Below are 27,061 nucleotides of genomic sequence, written 5' to 3' on the forward strand. Positions count from 1 at the left end.
GTAACCGGGGGCTGGGGGGGGCAATTGCGAGTTCATTTATTTAGACGGGCTCCGAATGTGAAAACGGCAAGTTGGGGATTTTTTGTTGGGAGTGGCAGTACTGGAGATATGCTTCAATACAGGCTGGAATATCATTGAGTTTGCTTTAACCTTATGAACACTGGTAGCATCCGGTGTAACCCCATACAACAAGTCAGTCTTCATACTACCTGGTCAGGACCAGCCTCGACCCCCTTTCCCTGGTGGAACAAAAGACACGCATGCTTTATTTATGCAAACACAAGGAACGGTATATGATTAGTCCGGTTCATGCAGGACCTTCACAACTAAAGCACAGGAGATGGTTATCCAAACTCTCGGAAAAACACAGTTACCGGAGCATTATAAAAGGAACATTATCTGAACATACACTTTATTTTACAGTGTCCTTGTTACATATGTTACATGTACAACCATGCATAATTACATGCAACTAACCCTCAACCTAATCCTACCCTAACCCTATAGTCAGTAGGGCTGTCACTTTTATGAGTAAATCCTGTTTGATTTTTGAGTCGTAAGTGTTCATTGAATCGATTGTAAAATCTAAAGACGTTTCCATTTTCAACACCAAATATAGGCAAATCCACGGACACCTAACAGGCATTAGGACGAGCGTAAAGAGGGCGCTGGAGACGCACAAGTCAGCAATATTCCTGATGATTTATTGGCGTGAAGTTTCAGCACAATGACAAACAGGAGCGCAACATTCAGGGATTGAGATTAACACCTCGACCCGCCAAATGCGGGTACAAATGAACTTTGGCGGGAAACGCTGTCAAATCACGAGCCAATCTGGCGTGTTTCTGTGTTTACTCACTTTGCTGGGGAAGTTCGTGTAAGACAAATCTGAGCGGATTTAGCGCAAATACGCAATTCGTGATCCTCATGATATATTAAATACAGCGTATTGCAGAATCTGCGCATTTCTGGCTTACTTGAACACACACACACACACACACGTCACTACGCAACACATAACGGCGCGCTTGTTCACTTGCATTGAAGTAATAGCGAATATTAAAAAGCATTTGGTGAACAGAAAAGACATTGTTATTGTCCAGCATCCCACATGTTCTGTGTGCTGTATTGATCTGTCCACCTAAAACACATTTTTGGTTAAAAAGCCGTTAAAATCGATTCCCTATTTTCGTTTTCGACACATGTGTTGGTTGGTCCGATCGATTGTGCAATCGATTTTCGAATGTAAAGTGACAGCCCTAATAGTAAGTACATGTAGTTGCTTAATATTACTCAGTACTTAAATGTATAATTACACTGTAACAATGACACCATAAAATGAAGTGTAAGCCAATATCTGTGTTGATATGAACCGTGTGCTAACGCAGCTCAGCTCAGTTGCAGGACCTGTTACTCTTACAATTAAAGCATTACATTTAAGATGCATTACAGGCAAGATTATTTACAATATATTGGCAATGAATTTTGCTCATAAAGACTCAATCTTTAGACTAGTTTAACAACCATCCTTGTCTTTGAGCGTACGAGTGTGTTAATACAGGCGTTTCAAAAGCCTCTGATTTAAACTTCAGTAGCAACAACAGTTTGTAAGTTTGATTTGCTTTTGTTTAAATGGTTAATTTACATGATGATTCTTCCATTTGTTTAAGTAAAAACATGCAGGGTTGGTTTTTAACTTGATTTTTAGTGTTTTACTTTTGCTTTGGGAGAAGCTACTTTGCTGAAATGGTTCTTAAGGAAAAGCAGCCAAAGCCATTTCAGAGCAAATTCTAGTGATTTAGCCGAAAAACCAAAAATAACGTTACTTAATCAATCAATTAATCAAGTTTATTTAATAAACACTCAAAAAAAAAAAACATTCACAAGGCAGTTTTTTTTTATACAACTTTTTGGTTTAATTATGTTTCTACTCCATTTTGTTGAAATATAAACATTTAAACGGTGTGCTCATCAAAACGAACGACAAATCGATATCATCAACCCTTTAAAACCATTTCAGCTGAAACCGAAAGTTCATTTTCAGCCAAATTTGTTTAGCTTAATTGCATAATTAGCGCAAAATAAAAAGATATAAAAAAGCCAAAGAACAATGATGTTTTAGCGATACTGCCCAGTCCTCATTACTCGAGCACTTGAAGACGATGCGCATATGCAGCAGACTAACACAAACCAGTGTACTCAAGTGCTGTAGGTCAAATTTCCATAAATGAAAGGAAAGTGCAAACCTTTGGTCCGTTTCGTCCACAAGGTGCCTTGCATATGTAAGCAATATGAAAAGGAGGGGAAGCAAAAACAAACGCCAAAACATGTGTTTTGATCACTACGTCCTTTGCCATGATAAAGTCTACTTTAAAAAGACTAAAAAAAAAGATAGTCTAGCCTACAGGGTTTCAAAACCTCCTGCCAACACTGCAGGAGTGCTCCACCCACACATCACGTACCACTCGACATCTCTGCTGGACTCCTCGGGACCCTCGGGCTCGGCTGGAGCCCAGGCCCGGGCGCGGGGAGAAGCCGGCCCGTCCTCGGGGGGCGCTCGAGCCCCGGCCTCGGGACAGTGTGGGGCCGCGGGATCCTCTGTTGCCTCTTCCTCTGACGTGAGCTTGAAAGTCATCGTAGCCGTAGTAGGGATCGTCGTATCCGCCTCGGTAGTTGTGATAGTCATAGCCATAGTAATCGTAATAATCTTCATAGCTGTAATAGTCATGAGGATACGAATAACCTCGAGCGCCTCGGCCTCTCACTCTCGTTGGGGCATGCATGTGCGGTGGGCCGTAGTAATAATATTCATCATACCTGGGGGGAAAAATGCACATGTTTACAAACTAAACATAATTCAGTCTTCTATTATGCCCTTTTACAAAGTCTTGATGTTGTTTTGGGGGTTTTCCTGCTTGAATGTTGATTATTCTCCTCATATTCTCCATTGTTGCGGCTCCTCTCTTCCCAGTCTGTCAGTAACGCTCTGTTTACTTCCTGTCTCTATGAAGCCCCTCCTTCTGTAAGCACACTGTGCTCTGATTGGTTGGCTGGATCAGTGTGTTGTGATTGGTCGAGCGCTTCGAGTGTGTTTGGGAAATGTCCCGCTCTAACCATAACCACCAGTTTAACACACTACTAACTAACTCAACCAGGCCCCGCCCCTTTATTCTGCGTATTAATTATGTAAATGAGGAATATTGTGACCCGGAAGAAACTCAAGACTACAATGGAGGCGTTTCAGGAGTTCAGAAACACTGATATAGAGAATATAGAGAACATATAGATAGTTACGCAACAAGTCCTGTTTTCCTGAATACCGTCATGATTGAAAACGAGACCCTGATTTCATTCGACAGTTCAATAAAAAAGTAGTTAATATTAAGTCACTTACATTTTAGATGCGATATTGATTGTTTTTGTTCCGTTTCAGCTCTCACAGAAACACTCAGCCGTGTGTCGTCACTGAATGATTCAGTTAAATTACCCATTAATAAATGATAACGATAACAAATCGGGCGTTTGAATGAATGATTCAATGACTCACTAATTAAAACGCTCATTTAATCATTGATCAACGTTTATAGCTTAAAAGCTTTATCATATTATAAAGTGATCTCTTTAGAAGGCATTTCTGACGGTCTAGACTTTCAATAGAGAAAAAATAATATGACAGTATATGCAGCGTTTTTTTTAATCGAATATCGATACATCTTGTTGTGTGTCCCTGGCTTTAGTCGTATGGACTTTTGTTCTGATACTTTAAAGTCACTGTCATTTATAGACCTTGAGCTGCCATGTTTCTCCATGTGTGTTCAGGGGAGGTTAGTTACGACACAACGCTTATGAACGGCTACAAACAGTCTTACATTTGAGTTTTAGCAGCTTGTCTCTGGGCCTTTCGCTCTTTCCTCTTCTGATCAGGCGGCTTCGCAAAGACGATTTCAATTTGTTCCCCTTCCAAATCCTTCCCATGCATTTCAGCAAGAGCCTGTGGAAAAACACTGGGTAAAACCTGTGCATAAATCACCAACAGCCTCTAAAGCGAAGCAGAGGAAGAGACGCTTACCTTAACAGCGCCGTCTCTCTCCTCAAAGTGGATGAAGGCGTAGTCTTTAAGCTTTTTAACCCTTTCCAGTTTGCCGAACTGACAGAACGTCTTCTCGAGATGCTCTTCCGTTACTGTGCTTGCCAGGTTTCTTACAAAAAGGACTTTGACCTAAACGATACAAGCGAGATAGATGTCAGTATAATTAGGCCAGGCTCTGAGACGTGACTCTTGAGGAGAAACAAGGGAATCACAGGAAACTACAAATATTCTGCATTAAGAAAAAGCCAATTTAAGACCATCCAATCTAACATTTACATGATAATTAAAGACATTCCCTTCAAATTATTAAAAACTCACTTTCATTGCTGTAATGCGCCCAAAGTCATGTTTTATTATTTCTCATTCGCAGTTATTCTCATTAACGTAATGCAAAGTTTGATTAATTTAATATTCAAAGACTTGTTTAAAAGTGTATTTATTGAGTAATTATGGTATGGTATACTTCGTTAGTCATTAGCCTGCTAGTTTCGGCCTTTATCACTTTCCAGTCGTGTCTGTATTACCTGGGCTTGTGAGAAAGACTGCAGATTTTAAAGCGCAAGTATGGAGAAACCGGTGCTATGCATTCATTACTGGGTTCTTGATGACTATAACTATGCTTCATATTTACTTATTAGTGCATTATGCATTAAAAAGAATGTGAGAGAATTATAAAGTAAAAACTGACATGATAGGTTCTAAATCATGATTTTTAACCATGATATTAATTTTGTTTTTATACGATTCTAAAATCGATTTTTTATTCCAGAATCGATATTAATTCAAATGAAATTGCTTTATTGTTGTCCTTGCTTGTAGACGAGGTTGACAGAAGTTAGCCTCTTTCGTTCCAACAGAGGATGAAGTGTGTGTGTGTGTGTTGAGTGTCGTAATATCCCAAGTGTGTGTGTGTGTGTGTGTGTGTGTGTGTGTGTGTGTGTGTGTGTGTGTGTGTGTGTGTGTGTGTGTTGAGTGTCGTAATATCCGAAGTGTGTGTGTGTGGAAGAGACGTGAGGCTGAACGCACTGAAAGCCCTCGCTCTACACATATACTGAGAGAGAGATAAGACAGTAGAGCTGCACGATTCATCTTTAAAAGACTGTGATCTCCATTCAAACACACACGCCATCTTCCAGTTCATCTGTCTATTAAACTTTGACAAAATCATATCGCAACATTCAAAGCTGTGTTGGCGCTGACCCGGAGAGAGTCGTCATGAAACCGCTTCACAAACACTCTTTTCAACCTCATAGTCTCATTATTTCTGTGGCGCAATAGTTCAACTTATCATAGAAGGACTGGGATAAAAGTTTAAAGTTCAAATATGAACACTGATGTCTGCGATATCAATCAAAATAGAGTAAATCAGCTTTTGATAGAAACTTGGTGCGTAAAATAACGCATTTATCGATTACATTGTTTCGCCACTAGGTGACTGATTAAAAAATTGTATTTGATATTGAATCATTTATTCAAGAGATGTAGTATTGTGTGATGCTTCTGAAATAAAACTCTGAAAGATGTGATGATTTGTTTTTGTAAATATGACTCATCTTATACATCATGTTCGGTCTGTATAAGTGTGAGATTTAACTTTTTCCAATGGTTTAGTGTTAAAAAAAAAAAAAAAAAAATCGCAATATATTGCAATATCGAATTGCAATACTTAAAAAAAAAAAAAAAATCACAATACATATCGTATCGGCGATACCCAAGTATCGTGATAGCATGGGATTGGGAGATGGGTGTATCGCCCCAGAACTAAAACACACCGTACCTTGGCCATGACTTCGGGATCGGGGTCTTCTATGGGATCGGCCCATTCCACCGTCACCACGTTCCCCCAAACCTTCACTTTGCCGCTCATTAGCCTGCGCCGCGCCTGGGCCGCCGTCTTATGGTCCTCGTACTCCAGGAAGCAGAAGCCTCGGTTCTTCTTCTTGTCATCGGGCTGGTGGTATAAGATGACGTCGTTCAAGCCCTCTGTTGGGATTGAGGATGGGAAATTAGTTCCTGGAAAACTGAAGCTCGTTTTGGCAAATCAAATCCATCACACTTCAATACTCAACTCTTCAGTTCACTATAAAAATAAATAAATAAAAACACTCTAAGGACGCAAACATGCTTTAAAACAATTCCACAAACACACAGGGGGAATTCTTGACCAAGTCATCGCAGACATGCTGCAGTTTGAGTGGCAAACCTCGGGTTCAAGAGGGACACGGAGCGTCCTTCACATGTCTGTGCCAATAAACAGGACACACACACACACACACAAGCATGAAACATGCACCAGTAGCATCAGCTAATGCCCTGTTTTTCTAGATTTATTAGCATTATGATTGTTTTAACTTTTGAAAATAAGGAAGAAAAAAAACACTATTGTTTTTTAATACACTTTTATAGTAAAGCTTATTACAATAATAATACGTATTGTGTTTAATATTTTAATTTAGTATTATTATATAGTCATATAGATAGAAGACAAATTGTGCAGTCCAACAAACAAAACTGGTGTTCCTTATAAAATAAATAAATAAAAAATAAAATTTTAAACCACTTTGATTTTTTCCCTTTTTTACTCGCCTGATCGCTCATGCATGTACACAATTTTTCGTTTTATGGAATACATACTTGCGCTGTTATGCACATACAGAACATAAAGTTGAGCTTGAGTCACTAGCAGTGTTTGCGTTCACATACCCATGTAAAGATGGATCGTAAAGTCCACATGAAAACACAAACCAGTTTTGCTTTTATCTATGTGATATGCGTGCGTTGCATATTAGAGGTTTGCTGATTTTAAACTGATTAATTTTTACAATTAAAAGTGCTAAATCTGTCTGAGAACCTATTAATCAGCCAATGGTTTTTAAAAACAATAATATGAACAAAAGCTTTCCACTTAATGTGAATAGAACTGAATCTTTTTAGAATTTACCAGTAATTTCATATTATTAAATTAAATAAATTTGACAAAAATAGCTATGCTTCATTACCATTTTATTATTATCATGTGAACTATATACAAATGATGTACAGCAAAGCGAGAAATACAAAAAAGGATAAAAATAAAATCAATCTGGTCTTTTAATTAAACGGCATTGTGTATATTAATATATCCACATGCTTTCATATGAATGTTATACCATGCTCGTGTTTTAGACACACTCACGTTTCTTTTGCACATAACTATTTCTATTCTGTTAGAAGAGAGTAAAGTTTGGAAACTGTGTACATGCACTCGAACAGAATACGAGCGCACAACGAAAACTCGGGCATTTTTCACATTTACATGATTGATATTAACACGAAAATATGATTAACTTAAGATCTACATAACAAATAACAATAACAAACTGGACCACCCTAGAGAGTGGCTGATGGGATCTGCATGAAGCACAAGCGACATCTTTGTTATTCAACAGTGAATTGTAAAGGAATTAAGATGAAAGCTAAGCACTTTCCCTCCTGGACTTCGTAACATTGTTGCTAGAACCAGGGCCGGATTAACCATTAGGGCAACTGGGCACTTGCCCAGGGGCCCACGACATCTAAGGGGCCCTGGGCACCAGGGGCGGAGTGGCAATCGGGAGAGTCGGGAGTTTCCCCGGTGGGCCGGTAGTGTTTCGAGGCTGCGAGGGCCGGTCTGATAAAATGTATTCATTGCAAGTTCGCACTTTTGGCCAAAGCGAGGGGAAGAAAAAAAATATTTTAGATAACGGAGCGTATATTTGCACTAAGTGCCTGTCTTTTTAGCAAAAAGACGCCCATCACGGAATAGCTACAGTGGCGTAGGTCGTAACGCGTGAAGTGCTTGAAAGCAGCTTTTGATGAGTTCGAACCCGCCTTTTGCCGAACTCTCTCTTCTCCCTTTTCCCAACACATATGTAAAGATGTAAAATGTATAACCTAACATAAAGGTCTCTAGCGTTATATTTGGCCAACGAACTAAAATCGAAACCATGATATGGCTTTGTGCCTTTATAAAACAGCACAAGACTTTAAGATTAGGCATCCTGTTTGTGCTGGGTGATTTAAAGAAAAGTGTGCACTTTGCTCACGCGATCAGCATGGTTATCTGGTGTTTTCTCCTAAATAAAAGCTCAAGAGTTTATTTCTTGCAAGTGAAGAAATTCGGACAAAAGTATTTAAATTTTCCTGTATTATAGTGTAATGTAGACTAAAATATACTTTTGAAATATTCATTTTCATTTATAGTACATTTATAGGCTATATTATGGATTTTACGTCATAGGAATTATTATATAAATCATTATTACATTATTATAATAATTGTTTGGCATCCTAAAATACCATTGATAATGTAATGTAGACTGAGACTCTCATAACTAAAAAGATGTCCTTGGACAAAATATACATTTGGCCCTAAGGGGGGGGGGGGGGGGGGCTACAAGACATTGTGCCCAGGGGCCTCTGAACTCTTAATCCGGCCCTGGCTAGAACCCTCCAGTGCAAATACAAAAAATATTACAAACCATCAGTGTTGATTTTCCGGTACAATAAGGTTCATTAGTTAGTGTATTAACTAACATGAACTAACCATGAGCAATACATGTGTTACAGTATTTATTGATCTTTGTTAACGTTAGCTGATAAAAATACAGCGGTTCATTGTTTGCTCATGTTAGTTCACAGTGCATTAACTAATGTTAACGAATACAACCTTTGACTTTAATAATGCATTAGTAAATGTTGAAACTAATATTAACTAAGATTAATAAATGCTGTAGAAGTATTGTTCATTCTTAGTTCATGTTAAAGGGCTAGTTCACCTAAAAATGAAAATGATGTCATTAATGATCCACAACAGAACCGGAAGACAATACAATGCTGAATAAAGTCCTAGTTTTTGTTATTTTTGGACCAAAATGTATTTTCGATGCTTCAACACATTCTAACTAACCCACTGATGTCACATGGACTACTTTGATGATGTCTTTATTTCCTTTCTGGACAAGGACAGTATACCGTACACACATTTACAATGGAGGGACAGAAAGCTCTCGGACTAAATCTAAAATATCTTAAACTGTGTCCCGAAGATGAACGGAGGTCTTACGGGCTTGGGACGACATAGTTAATTAATGAACCTTATAGTAAAGTGTTCCAGATTGTCCTGATAATGTGTAAAACCGACATGTCAGTCAATCTCTAATGTTAGTTAACACTAAAACTTACCAGTAACTTTGGCAAACTCCTCCACGATCTGGTCCTTAGTTTTGCTCTTAGGGATGGATCCCACAAAAAGACGGTTATTGGCAACGGAGATGCATACGCCGATGTGTTTACCAGGGCGAATTTCGTTGTTGTTACACTGCAAGAAATATTACAATCAGAATCCAGACTAGAGCCCACAGTGAAGACTAGGGGTGGAACAGTATATCGCAATACAAAAATGAAACAATATGTATCGTGTATAGTCCACCCAAAATACAAATTACTGTGTGAGAAAAAAGTTTTAGTGTCAGTACTACATTAAACTAATATATATAATGTATAATAATGCAGTGGGGGAATATGTGTGGGTCCTGATAATGCCAGATGTCTGATGTTACCAGTAAAAAGTGGCCTACATTATTTTAAATATATCTAGCCAGTGACAGAGATCAAGCATATTCATCTACAATAATTCAGTTTTCAGCTTCAGAATCATGAATATTGTTATTCTGGTGTCTCTGTTGTCCTGTGCTTTGGGTTTCCAGCACCAAGTCCAAGCCCAAGACTATTCATTTACACACACAATGCAACACCAAATTTAGCATTTCAATCAACAGTTCATTTTTTGTTAACCTTCTATCATATGTCTTGGAGTATCGCAATAATATCGTATGGTGAGTTCAGTATGGTGGTAAAGACAGTCACTCACTAGCTTGACGGCTTCTTGCGCCGCCTCTTTAGTGCAGAAGGTGACGAAGGCGTATCCGCGGTTCAGGCCGCTGAGCGGGTCCATCATCAGGCGCAGGTCCCAGATCGGCCCCGCTTTCTCGAACAGGGGCACCAGCTCATCTTCAAACAGATCCCGCGGGATCTTTCCCACAAAAATCTGTGAACATTTGAAGAGACATTAGCCATCATAAAAAGATTGAAAACATAATACATGGTAATAGATGGTACAGAAGCGCTCCGTCAGTTGGTTCGGGCTGGGCAGAATTTTTAATTTTTTGATTAATCGTTGTTTAAAGTAGACAAGTGTGATCAACGGTGCAATTTTTTTTCATATTTTACTCAATATTGCCAAAATTATTAACAAATAATGCATTTTTCACTCAAAAACTGAAGTGCATAAGCTCGGATAAATGACTCCTACAATTAAACCGTTTGAAAATTAAATATAAAACCAGTCCTAATTGAAAGAGAACAAGTTGACAAAAAGATTGAATCCAAGATTGGGTGAAAATATGGTATAATGAGTGATTTATAAGCTATTTTTTATAGGCCGGTCATTTTGACCTGGGAAGACCACAAGTGTGACTATGTGCCATTTTTTACAAAATAAAAGTTTTTCAAAAAAAAACTTCCTGATGAAACATTAAAGTAGACTAGTCTGATCAACACTGCCGACTTTTTAAAATATTTTATTTAATATTTCCAAAATTATTCAAAAATAATGTTTGTTTTTTTTACAAATAAAATGAGATGCCTACTCTTAGATAAATGAGGCCCACGATTAATCAGATGCAAATAGAAATATAAAACCAGTCCTAATTGAAAGAGAACAAGTTGACAAAAAGATTGAATCCAAGATTGGGTGAAAATATGGTATAATGAGTGATTTATAAGCCAAGACCACAGGTGTTGTAGGGTTTTGAACACCAAATGAGGGTTAAAATGTGGTTGATTCAAAATCAATTGTCAAACGCCACGAATCGATTTTTTCCCATATTTATTTATCTATCACCCAAAGCAAGTATTAGCAGTTCATAGGCTTGAGCCTCCATGATACAGATAATGCTGTGAGATTTAATGTGCGTTTTATCTTCATCATAAAATAGCCTGATCCTGTTTGATCAATGCATGCGACGGATCTGGCTTCTCCAATTTTCAGCATCAATTTTTCATCTTGCATCAAAATCCTGTCTATGCATTTGAAATATAGAGTTGGGTTCTGGGTGTCGAAATCGAATCGAGAATCGAAATCGAATCGAAACATCTGAATCGACACCCAGCCCTACATTTGCTCTTGCTGAAATAAACACCATTCACAGCAGATTTCCTAGCAATGGGAAGTTTAGAAACTCGAGGGATTGTGCATGACTACTTCTACAACTAGGGCTGGCATGATTTCTGGAATAAATTCGAGGACTCGATTTTAAAAGATCCTCGATTGAAATTCACCCGTGTCGAGTAACCGGCAAAATACCAGAAGCGTCCAATTCCACGGACAAGAATCCATGAACTGCATTAGTAGACCGTTTTCTACGGCTGCACTATTTATTTAAACCATTTAAAAACCACACTATAGCATAGTGCTATTGTGAATTCACAAAGGCTACGATTCAATTAAATAAATAATGCCCTGTGTGTTTAACATTACGTCACGTGTGTTCACAGTAAATGCTGCTGCACATGAACTGTTCTCATTTATTTATTATAACGTTCATCCGAGAACGCAATGTGCGCCATTTCACCAGATTTATAACATAAATCATCTATAAACCTACGGGGACACCAATATGTTCCTAAATATGCAAACTGTTGTTCATCGTGATTTCAAAATAAAAGTCTCCTGCTGGCGCCCTCTTACCAGGGCCCGGTTTCACAAAGCTATTTTAGACCGTGGCGTGTGTTATAGTGTTAGACAAGTCTAAAATTTGCTCATAGACTAGTCTAATGGAAGTTAGACTGTTTCACAAAAATAAAGGCTGACTTAATTTAGACCAAAAGAATTAGACACCCCCAGGCTAACTTAGGTCTGAGACTCTGTTACCTTGGGAACCAACAGTAACAATCAGTTACATTACAAACAGTCCACCATATATATTCACCCTTTCAGTGTCTTTAAGTTTCTCTTGGGGTCCTCCTCCTGTTTGGATATTTCCTCTTAAATATTAATTTTTTTGGCATCTTGTACCGTGTTTTTGTATCTTATCTGTACGTCTTTAACGCTCCGCTCAACGCTCGGATTAACGCTGTTAACTGTTAATCTTTGTCCAAATTAAACATGTCTTCTTGTTTCTACATTCTCCGCTAAATTTCCCCAGTAAAATGTCCTTGTAACTGTTACACTCCTCCAACACACACATATCTCCCGCTGGGGTAAACTGCGCCGAGCGGTTGAATGCGCTTACTCCATCCGCCATGTTTTTTTGTTTTGAAAAGTGTCTTATTTTACCCAGAATGCATTGCAGTGTAGTCCTACTTAAGATAGTCAGAGTCTCCAGTGCTTTGTGCAACGGTCTGATTTAGACGTCTATCTGAAGTCTGACTATCTACTATATCTAAGCCATAGTCAAAGTCTGTCTTGGTGAAACCGGCCCCAGGTGTAAAGGGGAGTCGATTGGATGAATCCGCTCTGAGAAGCGCATGAAGTGGCCAGGTGTAAACCGTTTCTGGACTACGAGAGCACTGACCTCGGTGCCGACGGTGGGCTGGACCCCGGCATGGGTCGACCCGGGCGGAGGACCCCCGTACTTGCGCTGGCCTGTCGTCACATCAAGCGTGTAGCCGGTTCTCTCCAGCAAAGCCTGCAGAGGAAGCAAACAACACACTCGAGCGTGAGACCGGTCCTGAAGTCACTGTTCCAGCAGAAAGAGGAAGATCAATGAACAAGCGATCGATGGGCTGAGTAAACTTGCCTTGATTTTGGCCTCGTCGGGTCCTTTAGTGGAGTCTGACACTTTGGTCCCCTGTTTCTCCCTCTGCCTGTATGTCTTCATCACGCCACAGAGGAACGCACTTTTATTCTGTTCAAAACATGAGCAATAGGTGAGCAGGAGTGTGTTTGTGTGCCTACAAGTGCATGGGAGTCGGGGAATATTAATTTAGTTTTAGTCTAAAATGCCATTTAGTTTTGGTCATATTTTAGTCATCTGAATTGTTTTAGTTTCAGTCGACGGAATACAATAAGATTTTAGTCGACTAAATCTACAGTAATTTAGTCAACTAAAATATAATGGGTTTAGTTCAATTGTAATGCATTAATTTCTCCTATTTATACTTCCAGAGAATATATCTATTAACCTATCCACAGTATTCCTACGCCCCATGACGCTTTGCGCGAATTATGGGTGTAACTTCCGTTAAGATGTAAACCATCAGTGAAAGACTAAGCTCTATGGACGCAATAATAGATTTTTAAACCTTTTACGATGACATTACATTATTCTACTCACCCTTCAACCATTGAACATTAAAAGGACATTTAAAAGTGTAAAAGCATCAACAAGCTAACTTTCAACAGACCATGAATAATCTCAAAAGCATCTTTCCACAGCTAAATCAGTCGGTTAAATATCACTGTGGTAATCTGTATTATGTAACGTTGCCTTAATAAAAAAAGTGTTTTACTTCAGCATTACGTGATACTATTTTAAAGTGATTTCAGTCATTTTGACAGATAATAAATTGTATTTACATGTGAAACCAAACCTGGAAAGAGACGTGAGGATTTGGAGAGGATTCCAGTGAATTATTAATGGTATACATCGTAAATTAAATCGGGAGAACAGACCACAAATGTGCAGTATGTGTTGACCTTTGTCATACTATTACAGCGGAATTCAAAAGGAAAAAAGAAAATAATGATGAGGAAAAGAATGCAGAGCTCTTACTATGGATATTCTTGTTATAACATGTCACGTTAAAATACCAAGTGTTACGGTATTCTCATGTTATTCTTAGATAAAACATGAAAGAAAACTGATTGCTAGTTAAGTCAAACTGACGGATCAGCTTTATTTGTAGGGCAACCTTATGATTTGAAATGATTCGTTTCAGTCTTTTTGAATGGAAGTTCCCCAAACCGGAAGTGCCGCCCATAATTCAAAACGCAGTAAGCTTGTCAGGAATAAGGTGGATAAATATGAATGATTTTTCAAAGTTTGAACAAGCAACACAGACACAGATTTAGCTACTTTTATCAAGCGCATGCTAACTCATGTCCGCCGGATAGATCAACGCGTTATGATTCAAATGTGCGCATCTACCACAAACGCAGGGCATCAGTTCTGACTGGATCTCTTCCCAAATCATCCCAACCTCCCGTTTTTCATCTAGTTTTTATCCGTTAATGAAAATGTCAATAGATTTTCGTCATAGTTTTTGTCATTCAAAACTGGATTTTATTTAGTTATCGTCTCGTTTTCGCCTGTGGAAAAAATGGCGTTGACGAAAATAATAACGAAAATTATTCGTTAACACGGTTGTAAACAAAGTCTGTTCTGCTTTAAGTGAACGTAAACAGTTGGGTGAACATCAGGTGTGTGTCAGTATATTAGATCCGTGCATTAGATTAAAAACTGAAAATCCATCACTGCTCTCGACTGAATAACTTATGCAGACTTAACATGGATTAATCTATATTGGGTCACACTTTATTTAAAGGTGTCACTGTTACAGTGTAATTATATATTTAAGTACTGAGTAATATTAATTAACTACATGTACTTACTATAGGGTTAGGGTTTGCTTGAGGGTTAGTTGCATGTGATTATGCATACTTTACTGTTATTACTACGGTAAGTACATGTAACATATGTAACAAGGACACTGTAAAATAAAGTGTTGCCTTTAATTTATACAGTGAAGACTATGTGGTGTTATTGTACATTTGATGGGTTGAAAATATAAATTTCTCGATTTTGATCAATTCTGATTTTGATGAGCCAATATCGATTCTTCAATCCCAGGAATCGATCTCTTACTCGATGATGTGTTCAGCTGAAGTGTGCACAAAACTTCACAAAACATTAAAACCCCTAACTATCTTTAATTTATTGGTAATGTGGTGAAGTGCCGTTTACGGATAGCTCCGCCCCATTATTATTAACCGAGCGGTATCTAGAGTATACAGGCGAAACTCGAAAAATTAGAATATTGTGCAAAAGTTAATTTATTTCAACTTAAAAGGTGAAACTAATATATTATATAGACTCATTACATGCAAACTGAGATATTTCAAGCCTTTAGTTGTTATAATTTTGATGATTATGGATTACAGCTTATGAAAACCTTTTCACAATATTCTAATTTTGAATTTGGTGTTTTCATAAGCTGTTAGCCATAATCATCAAAATTATAACAAATAAAGGCTTGAAATCTCTCACTTTGCATGTAATGAGTCTATATAATATATTAGTTTCACCTTTTAGGTTGAAATAAATTAACTTTTGCACGATATTCTAATTTTTCGCGTTTCGCCTGTATAAAGGGCATCCCCAGATTCGCGTCATTATTGCATCATGGTTGCCAGTACTCCACTGCTAAGGAACCCGGTGAAATGAAAGTGTTCTGGGAACATTAAATGCCCGACTGCATTAGTTTTGCTTTCTGAAACGTACCTGAACATGCGACAGGTCGCTGTCTTTGAACTGCAGGAGAACTTGCAGCGCACCTTCTTCATTGAACTCTTTCAGAGCTTCGATCGCTCGGTCGTCGAGATCGCTGTGAGACACGAGCCCTGCACAAAAACACACACTTAATCCACTGCAATACCTCAATACATTTCACTTAAAGGATTAGTTCACTTTCAAATGAACATTTCCTGATGATTTACTCTCTCGCACGTCATCCAAGATGTTCATGTCTTTCTTTCTTCAGTGGAAAAGAAATGAAGGTTTTTGAGGAACACACTCCAGGATTTTCTCCATATAGTGACTTCAATGGGGTCCAACGGGTCGAAGGTCCAGATGTGAGTTTCAGTGCAGCTTCAAAGTCTCCACACGATCCAGCCGAGGAATAAGAGTCTGATCTAGACAAACCAGCGGACATTTATAACAAAATAAACATTTATGTACTTTTAACCACTAATGCTGGTCTTGCACGAGCTGTGATGCGACACACATTACGTCATCACGTAATGACCTTTCATCATGTTGAAAGGTCAAGCGGGACGTAGGCGGAAGTACCGTTCAAAGTTATTGTATGTTGAATGACACATATTTATATGTATTTGTGTCAGATGCTTAATGTCTTTACGTAGTGGTGCAAGACCAGCATTAGTGGTTAAAAGTATATAAATGTGTATTTTGTTATAAATGTCCGCTGGTTTGTCTAGATCAGACTCTTATTCCTCGGCTGGATCGTGTGGAGACTTTGAAGCTGCACTGAAACTCACATCTGGACCTTCGACCCGTTGGATCCCATTGAAGTCACTATATGGAGAAACCCTGGAGTGTGTTCCTCAAAAACCTTCATTTCTTTTCCACTGAAGAAAGAAAGACATGAACATCTTGGATTACTTGCGGGCGAGTAAATTATCAGGAAATGTTTATTTGAAAGTGAACTACTAATCCTTAAAGGTACAAATCAGTTGATGCTAAATTAGAAGTCATCAGTTACGCTGATATTAATAGTTACACTTCTCTACTCAAACGGTCATTGGTTCCTTCAATACTAGGCTGACCGATAAATGGTGCCGTTTGGTGAGTGTGTACGAATACCAGCCAACAATGGCATTGCATACATTCAACAGGACAAAACAGGGGCTTCAATGTATTGATTGCATAAATTATTGTAACAGTAATGCACTCTCAGGAAAAGGATACAGTCCGAACCACAGATGAAAACACACACACTCACTCACTCGCACACATAGCCTACACACACACTTGTTCAAAAATTCCTTGAGAAAAATGATGCACTGTATATCCCAAAAGAATCGATAATCAAATCTAATTTGCAAACTTATGAATAGAAACTTTGTGTCAATGCCCAGACTTAAAAATTAGGGCTGTACCATTAATCGCAATTAACATGAAATCACGCTTAAACATTAGTGGAATTATAAATCGCACAATTTTTTGATGAGAATATTGCTTCGGAATAAAAATATGTAATAATTATACAAAAATCCAACTCTTTTACTTGGACAAGCGAATGACCGAATTAATTTTGCGGAGGACAAGCACATGACAAGGCTTAATGTCGAGCCCTGCTAGTTATTAATATATAATAATGCATCAATGTTTTGGGGGAAAAAAATATGAAACATTTTTAATATTACAGTAATAGTAAACTTGTGGGAACACTTTATAAACACTTGCATAGGCCACGCAGTGTTGGCGAAATAACACATTAGCGGACCGGGATAATATAACTCAAGCACTTTCAAGGACCTGTCTCTGTGTGTGTTTAATTATTTTCAAAAACTTTCCAAGGCCTTGATTTTTTTCCCTCCTGATTCACAAACTCAAGGATTTCAAGGACCCGTGGGAACCCTGGATCATGCACTCCTAAGCCCCTTTCACACAGCGCGTTGATCCCGGGGAATGCCAGAACGCCTCCTGTGTGAGCGCAAACACGACCCGGGATCGATGCCGGATTGGGGACCGAGTAACATAGCCGTGTTCGGTCCCGGAGCGCGCGCGGTGTGAACAAAAGCCCTAATTAATGCCGTGTCGTAATGATGACGCTGAAGCCGGGATTGTCCGCTAGCTAGTGAAACATAACGTAATGCGCTAGTTTATAATCGAATCATGAGAGAAAAAATGCACAAGCTATTAGGGGTGGCACGGTTCACAAAACCCACGGTTCGGTTTGTATCACGGTTTTAGGGTCACGGTTTTCGGTTCTGTACGGTTCTTGTTGTTATTTTTTTTTTAACCCTTGTGTTCTGTTCGATTTCTGTGTACACTAGGGCTGGGCGATATGACGATATTATCGTATATCGACGATGTCTCGCAAGTATCGCGATGTCGATTTAACAGTCTGTTTCCAGACGATAATCGTCCATATCAAAAAATGACATAGGCTTATATTTCACATAGCCCTATAGTTAAACATATTTATTCACATCATCATGCAATAACATGAATGAAATATTTTTGTTATAGGCTAGTTAGTAGGATTAAGAATAGAAAATCGATTCTTGATAGCATTCTTAAAGCGCAAGACGAAAGAGAACACGTCTGCATGCACGCTGTTTTCTGAGCTGCGCACTCACGCAAACAGCGCAAAGAGCCGCCTCTCACATAGCCTAGTGCACGGACAAATACACAGAATTATATCTCACAATTATACTTCTAGTTAATTTATAGCATCAAATAAACATGAATAAACATCAGAAGAATTATTGTTTCAACCGTGGAAAGACTTCAGTAGGTAGGCTACACATCTTTTCAAGTTCAAATATCCCTGTAGCCTAAACACAGCCGGTTTTGTCTTAACGGTTGAGAAAGTAAAACAGGATATGTCCGTTGAATCAGTCCACTGACAGCCTATACTCGCTGCCACCATTAATGTTGATCAAAGAACAAAAGAAAAAGAAAATCACTCACTGAACTTTTGTAACTTTAATTAGCTTAATATTTTATTTGCCTGTTGTTCGGCGCTGACTGCTCCAACTGCAACATGAGTCTGTGCGACCTTGAGATGCGTTGTCAAACATCATTTGTCCTTACTTTCGTAATTTTGTTAAACATTTTTCTTCATATAATCAAGTAGCCTAGGCCTATTTTATTTTGGTTTGCAGGCTGATAAAAGTTCATCAGAAAAACAAATGGTAGAAGTAGGCTAACTTTACCCGTTTCTGAATATTAATTTAAATGTTGCACATAATAAATAGGCCTAATCAAAAAGCACAAACGGGACCATTGTAATTAAAATAAAAATAAAAATGTCGTTATATTGCAAACGGATGAAGAAATTGCGTTTGAATAGGCTATCTCATGCACGCGTTCGGAGCAATGTTGGCAGCTCCGTATAGCTATATTGGGAGCGTTAGGCCTACTTTGCTTTAGATTAAATAAATGAATAAATAAACAAAACAAACAAAAAAAATCCCCAAATATAATTTTTAATGACTTCTGTTTCTAAATAAATAAAGCAGTCATTTTTATTTCTTAAACGGCTTAAGGTGAACTTGGAACTAAAACCAAAAAGGAGGGGAAAAAAACGTTTTTGCTCATTCAGAACGACAATTCGTTTTTAATTCCTAATTTTAGACAAATAACAAATATATTATAGTTTGAAAATACAAGTTTAAAAACAGCGCTACACATTATTATTATTAAAACTTATTATTAAATCAGGCGATAGGCTACCGCCCAAAAAAGGGAGAAAATCGGACCTTATGAAAAACAAATAGACAAGACAAGACACATAACCCCCTTCAGGCTGATGAAGACCTGATCCTGATCACCCGTCGGGTTTATTCTGAGATGACCGTATAGCTATAACATAAACATGCATTCAGCATTCTTACAATCACCAAATTGTGTTCTGTTCTGTTCAGTTGTAGGCCTATTTAACATTTCTCCTCGCGAAACGAAATTCGTTTCAAACACAGATGCAATAAGAACAGTGAGGAAATTATTAGCAACACTAACATAACAAGCAAAGCTAATGTTTTATGCTCGTTTAAGCTCAAACTAACCAAAGTAAAACCTTTAACGTTTCAATCATTAAATTAAACCAACTAAATCGCAGGCTATCATTAGATAAAGTGCAGCCAAACTCAACATGACTTGTGTTAACGTGTATTCCATATGTGTTGTCTCCAGCGGGGCGCATAGGGGGCGGGGCTTGGGTAGACGATATAATCGGATATCGCGATATTTTTTAAGGCGATTATCGATAAAATATTTTTTACATATCGCCCAGCCCTAGTGTACACCCCTTATGGACCGGGTCAAATTGACCCTAATTGGATTCAATACAATTCCTCAAAAATCACACTATGAAAAACAACAAAGATTTAGATACAAACTATAAACTTTTAATATCAACATTTGTCAAACATTACAAAAACATTATATCTGAAAATATAATGTATGAAAATGTTTTTAAAACATTTTTTAAAACAGTTTTGTTTTGACAAAATTGGAAAATAAACAGTATACTGATTTTTTTGCATATATTTTGTTTTACTTTTTTTTTTTACTTTTTTTTTTACATTTTATGCTTTGAACATCGTAACTGAACAAAAAAAATTGCTGAATAATGTATTTTTTTCATTTTCCTAAGTTAACTTTCCCTAGTTTCCTAAGACCTATTTTCCTAGTTTCATTATTCACTCACTGGGAAGTGAGAAACCAAACATAACAAAAACATACATCAAATAAATGTTTTTTATTTATTTTTTGGCTCTGTGAAGCTGCCTTTGAAAATCCTACATTAAAGTTTTGGTTAAAAGCTAGGTATTTTAGATATTTTGAATATTGAAATGAGAGCTTATTTTACTATCTGTGTCTGACAAAGATTTTCATCTGTAATTTGCAAATATTTCTGAACACTGTAATTTTATCTTTTTCAAGTGTGTTTGGTTAGGGTTAGAGCACTTTTAGATGCACTTGCACGTTAGAACTGGAGTTGAAGTGCCCTGACAAACAGAAAATAAATGTTTTTATTTTGTGTCTGTACAGTTGCTTTTGAATGGCTGCCTATGAGGGTCAAATTGACCCGCGAACATCACCAACGTAACAGTAATTTTGTTTGTATATGTCAAAACACATCAGCATGTTGAAACTTTGCATGCATGTTCATCATGATAAATGAGAAAAAGTCACAAAATATCAAGAAAAAAAACAAAGGTTAACCAGTATTTCCAACAACTTGAAAATCGAAACGGGTCAAATTGACCCGCAACATAACACAAGGGTTAATCTTTAACACTCCAGAAATGTACTTCAGCATATGATATATAGCTTAATTATCCACAATTTAGGATACAGTATAAAAAAAAAATGTTATATCATGCACAAACTGAATTTGACTTGACTTTAAGCACATTATTGGGACCATCTCCGCGAAAAGCTAGGTGAGATTTTGATACAGGAAGAGAGAAGATATTGATGACATGCTTTTCGTTTATTTGGCAAAAAAGGAGAATGTGTATCACTATCTCTACAGGAACTTATGTGCATTTTTAGCACAAAGATTGAAATTAACTTGCATTTATCAAACTGCCAACTTAAGTGTAGAGAAGAACTCTTAAAACTCTTTAAATAAGTCAAAATACATTAAACATAATTTACTATAATTAGGCTATAGCAATAGCAAAGGCCATAATCATAAAGTGAAACATAAGTTCAACCTCAACACAAAAACAGTATCAACAATGCTTCTATTCCCTGAGAGTGAGGATACATTTTTTTTCAATCCAAAATGTTCCCACACACCGGACTTATACGACGCTGGCGCATCCCGTTAGCCTTCCTTATCTCTCCCACTTGCCACTTCTCCGCGTGACGTGACCTGCAGCACTGCATACTCCACCTTTACTGGCGTGTTCGACTTGAACCGGCGCGAGAGTGATTGAAAAGCACACGGAGCCGTCGCGCTCGCGGTACTTTGATGTCATTCACCGATCGCTCTGTGCAGCGCCGGTTCAAGTCGAACACGTCTCATATGTATGTCCACACGTCTTATTTCGCGCGAAAAGGAAACACACGTCTGAGATCACATACGGGCACGAGGCTACATTGCGCATGCGTCGAACCGTGAGACGCACACACGCTCCGAACCGAGACAAGCTAACCGAACGGTTCGGGTGTTTTTTCATGTACCGTGCCACCCCTACAACCTATGGGGCATGTTGTCACACTTCACTTCCATTCTTTCGGGGTAAATCAAGGAAAAAGTATAAACTGTATTAATGAAACAAAACCACATAATTCGCCTTTGGCTAAGCCACACCCTAGAATGTAGATTGACCAATCACAGCGCAGCCAAGAACGAGCTCCCACAGAGGTCCGACACTTTTTCACAGCACTCCATTGACTTTAACACAGGCGTCTCATATTTTTGGTCTCAGCAGGCTATTACCGTCGTAGTTTTATCAAAAATATGGTTAAACGTTAATAAACTTGTTGTTCCTTGCGTTTCACCTGTATGTCGTGAATATAGCCTTAGAGCGTATATATCAGCCCCTTTTGCCTACTTCTATCGGACACTTTATTTGCTGCTTTATAAAAGTTTGATAAAATTTCAGCAGGAAGAGCTGTCACAGCATAAGCCATGTTGATACCAAAGCCCAGATGAAGTTTGTTTGTCGGACGTAGCAACAGTAACTAAGGGGGGCGGGGCTTAACCAAAGGCGAATTGTACTAGACGTGTGAAATTAATACGGGAAAAAATAAATACTAAAAAAAGTAAGTGGATTTACACAAACTGAGAAAGTAAAAGTGTTATGTTGTGACCCGCTCTCCCCTACTTTAACAAACAGTAAATTATGCATAATTACTAATAACTAACCCTAAACAAACCATAACTCTATAGTAAGTACATGTAGTTAATTAATATTACTCAGTACTTATTTGAGTAAGTACAATGTAAATACGTCACCTTAAAATATGAATAAATGTGCCCCGCTTTCCCCTACTCGTTGAACACCTACGATATTGAAATGTGTTCGATTTGAACGTTACTTGGAAAAAATATCACAAAAGTTATATCACAACATGTCACGTGCCTTTACGGGATTTTTACGGGTTGTGTGTGAACACACTCTCAGATGCGGGAAAATCACTGGCAGTGTGAATGAACCAAAATCAAACGAACCCGGGTCACTTTATCCGTGTATTTCCCGGGATCTCTGTGTGAAAGCGGCTCTAGAGCGTCGGCTCACCTGCGATGTAGATCTCGTCCAGTTTGACGGCCACTTTCCTGGGTAAGCCGGCGTCCAGCAGCGTCTGGAAGTGCTCTGAGTGGGTCACCGGCACCGCAGCCGGCGACTCCACCGGCTCATCCGTACCGTTCCCATTTATATGCTCCGTGGCCATGTCTCCGGGACCTGTGCGGAGGAAAGGGACAAATTCATCCAGAACTGGGTCAAAGGTCAGTGATCTCAACAGATGGAGACTCACTGTAAGAGGAGTTTAATGATGCGCTGGACGGTGTGATGATATACAGTCAAACCAGAAATTATTCAGACACTATAGTTCATGTATGTAAGTGAGGAGGGCAAAATAAAGTCAACTGTGACATATTATACCCAAATATTCTTCACACAGTAACATTTGGGACCAAACAGGACTCCTCCACTTTGAGCTGATCATGTGTTTTCTGTAATTGCTAATGCTCTTTTCACACACAGACTGAACAACATGAAGCATTGCTTGGTCACTGGTTGAGCTAAACTGGTATTATCTAATTGTGTAGTTAAATTGAACAGCTGACAGATATTCAACATAATTCATGTGTGAGAGTCTAACAGAAGGACGGACAAAACCAGTGAAACATCAACTATCAAGTTCTTGTCATATTGTATTACCATTTTCTAAACTATAGCGAATGGACTGTGATAATGTGAGAAATGTTGACGTGTCGGAATATATGTTGGTTTGACTGTATATCGTTACCACAATATAAAATGTTTATCGTTAGAGATTTTGCTATATCACACAGTATTTAAATATACAGCACTGTTGACACTTCAGTGATGAAAGCATGAATGAGAATATAAAGAGCGGGACGTGCTCGGTGTTACTGTTATTAAGCACAAGCAGCCGCGGAAAACAACCATGTGATCGCAAATTCAGTTCTCGTTCACGTCTTATTGCACATATGCGACTAAATCTGCACTCTTGAGTGACTGAATAATGTCTATCATTAGCCATTGGCTAATAAATTCGTGGATTTTACTCACCAGCGTGTGTGTGTGTGTGTGTGTGTGTGTGTTAGAGGCTACGTATAAGTTTAGCATAGATATATATTTCACTCGCTCGAGAGTTTTGCTCTCCGTCAAGTGATCTGTACTATTGTAAACGATATTCTTTGCTGTATTTTCCTGTCAAAATAAAGTTAATTTGGAATAATTCAGCTTTTAGGAAGAAGCAGAAGATATGGCGGTTTCTCTGGTGGTAGTGGGCGGGACTAATGCGCAAACGGCAATCTCATTGGCTGGCGCTCATCGCTGTTTTGATTTCAGCAAATCAGTTCGAGCGAACGCTGACAACGTGATTAACATTCATTAACCCAACAGTTCATCAATCCTTATTAGTGCGTTATATTGTTATTAGTTGTAGGGCTGTGCAACGATTAATCGCATCCAAAATTGTAAATTAAAAGTTTGTGTTGTCATGTGATATTTCGCATAAATACACACACGCACGCATACATACATTTTAGAAATATGTGCATGTGTATACCGGTACTGTATATATATTTTACATATCATTTATTTTATGCATGTGTGTATTTATATACACAGAATAATTAAAAACAGTACACACACATATATTAGGCTGTGTAAGCAAACTTTTGCAATGGCTCAAATGTAAAAAAGCAGCATCTATCACTATAATATATCCAACAATTTAACAATTACTACAGTAATTGTGTTTATAGACATTATATAAACACATTAATGTAAACATCTGTTACAAAGGCAGACATTGCAAACAAAGACTATCAATGTCAATATGTGCACATATAATATGCTAAGTACGGATGCTCAAACAGATCTCATTGGTCATTGGTTCTCACGCGTCACGCATACTTTAGATATTTTAATCTTACAAACTGCTGCCAGGACAAAAAGCTACTCATCCCTTTTAGCAAATCAAAGAAAACAGAAAAATGCCCAAATACTGAATCATGCCAACAAGGCGAAGACAGCGGCAGTACTATGGTACAGGGATGGTCTCAGATCATGGTAATGAACGATTGCCACTGATATATAGCAGTTTATTTTTTTTTGCCATATTGAGATATTGAGGCTGCATGAGGCATCGACTCACAGCATTTCATATTTATTTATCAATATGGCCAAAAAATGGCAGAACACTTGCATGTATATTTACATGTTACTTTTAAAATGCAGTAACAGCTTTGATAAGCACATGCTGTAAAGTATGTCAACTGTGAGAATGCATGCAGTAATTATTTATGCACAATTTAAAGTTGCCATCGTCTGCGATCGTATTTTCTATCATATTGTGACATATCTGAGTGAAATAAAAAAGTGGGGCGTGGCTTGATTTTGTCCGTTGGGAAATGATTGGATGGGTGTGGTTTGCTATTGGCTGATCTCATGTGAGTGACAGGTTGCCCCGCCCTCGTCATTAGAGAAGAGATGTCGCTGCAAGAGGGAGGGGAAGGTATTCTGATTCAAGATTACAAAAAATATTAATTTAAAACAATAATGATGCATGAATAAATACTGAAATATTCAATAAAAAACTAAAAAATAGTCGCGTTTGATTTCATGGGGACTTTAAACAAAAATGTGTTAATGTCTGAGATTCATTTTAGCATTTCATTCAGGCAAAAATGCTTAAGTTTAGTACACCGATATGACATCCACCATGTGGTACAGTAGAAATATTTCGAGTGTCCCTTTTTATACGGTCCCTTATTTTTCTTTGCCGAATTCAGCAACTCTATTCTGTACCGAAAATTCGGGGTTGACGAAAATAATCACAATCATGTCCAATCGTATTTACTATTATATTTTAGTATATTATAATTACAATAGTACTTTAAAGAACGCCCTTGTCTGAATATTTCATCACTCAGACTTCCACGTGTTCCGAATAACTCCCGCTTCACGAGCACGAGCACATGACGTTTACCGAGAAAACGGTCACTTCAGTCACGATATCACTGCAGTTTACAAACCTATGACACATTAACGTTGACAATTCATTACTTCATTAAATAACGTGATTGATTACGTTTGTTTATATGATAAGCGACAGACTCAAACCGTTTAAATTCAACTTCAAACACAAGTCGTGGTGGATAAAATGAGTAAATGTCATGTATTCTCATCGGGCCGTGTCTCTTTGTTGTGTCAGTGATGACAAGAACACACTCGCTAGGCCACAACACACACTCGCTACGTGGACACTCTGATAAAGCCTGTTTCAGCACCACCACTAAGTATTTCAATCAGAAATCACACGTTGTTGTTTTTCTTTAAAGACAAAAGAACAAAACAAATTCACAACAAACTTTAGTCATGTCTGGACGTGTTAGATGTGTTTATTTGACAACGTGTGTGTTTGTTAGGGGAAGGGAGGGGGGGCGACATCGTGTTTGACCAGCAACCACATCATGACTTTACCACACTACTTTTACGTGCACAGAAAGCAAACAACAGTCCGTGAATTATGCATAAAATGTGTACGAATGCCGCTCGTCTGATATGTGATGAGTTGAGCCGCGCGCGTGCCGGTGCGATCACTCTCTACTCGCTACGGAAAGCCAAAGCATCACTTCACCGCGTTTATGAAATCTGAAGAGAGCGTTCTCATACCTGTCAGTTAATATCTTGGATTATGTTGGGATAAATCCAGAGAGAAATGTACTGAAAGAGGATAGAGTGGCCAGATCCCGCCGTGTCTGCTGATATCTCACTCTTTTCAATAGGTCTGATGCAAAATGGCGGCGAAACTCATGCCGCGGGAGTTTTTTTCCGCTTCCGGTTGTACGGGGTTTCTCACACAGCCATTGGAGGGTCACATTACACACACTGACTCACTACTCACTGCGCACTGCGAAGTACATACAGCGAGTTGCTCTGTTCGGTGTCTTTTCCTGCAGCAAGATTCTTTTGGTCTTCTTTATTTGGTGATATCTTGGGTTAAAGCATGGAAATAAGTTTTGTATCAATAACAAAAGTGTCTTACAAAATACTTCACAGAATTGACCGTGCTAAGCATGTTTTGGAAAGAATTTTGTGTACTAGAAAAAGACACAATTGGGCATCTGTTTTTTTCACTCACTGTATTTATTTACTCAAGATTATTTTGGAAAGATGTAAAAACCTTTATTATTAATAGAAAACTAAACTGTATGATGGAAATGTGTTTTTGATGTCCCTTTTTTATACTCAGAATGACAATT

At 38.2% G+C, this 27,061-nt stretch overlaps 1 protein-coding gene across 1 annotated transcript; it reads right to left on the reverse strand.

Annotated features, from left to right (window-relative positions):
• Window positions 1–41: 41 nt before the first annotated feature.
• syncripl (synaptotagmin binding, cytoplasmic RNA interacting protein, like) lies at window positions 42–26,620 on the reverse strand. Its single transcript, XM_056241898.1, has 12 exons — window positions 26,472–26,620; window positions 22,839–23,003; window positions 15,613–15,731; window positions 12,910–13,017; window positions 12,685–12,798; window positions 9,981–10,157; window positions 9,293–9,428; window positions 5,868–6,073; window positions 4,070–4,219; window positions 3,870–3,991; window positions 2,463–2,817; window positions 42–239 (listed from the first exon to the last, which is right to left on the reverse strand). Exons 2-12 carry the CDS (start codon window positions 22,990–22,992, stop codon window positions 201–203), a joined length of 1,680 nt encoding a protein of 559 aa, XP_056097873.1. The 5' UTR covers window positions 22,993–23,003; window positions 26,472–26,620; the 3' UTR covers window positions 42–200.
• Between the last annotated feature and the right edge of the window lie 441 nt (window positions 26,621–27,061).

The sequence above is a fragment of the Rhinichthys klamathensis genome, unplaced genomic scaffold, assembly GCF_029890125.1.
Source record: "Rhinichthys klamathensis goyatoka isolate OS25496 unplaced genomic scaffold, OSU_Roscu_1.1 h1tg000682l_1, whole genome shotgun sequence".
In the NCBI taxonomy this organism is placed as follows: Eukaryota; Metazoa; Chordata; class Actinopteri; order Cypriniformes; family Leuciscidae; genus Rhinichthys; species Rhinichthys klamathensis.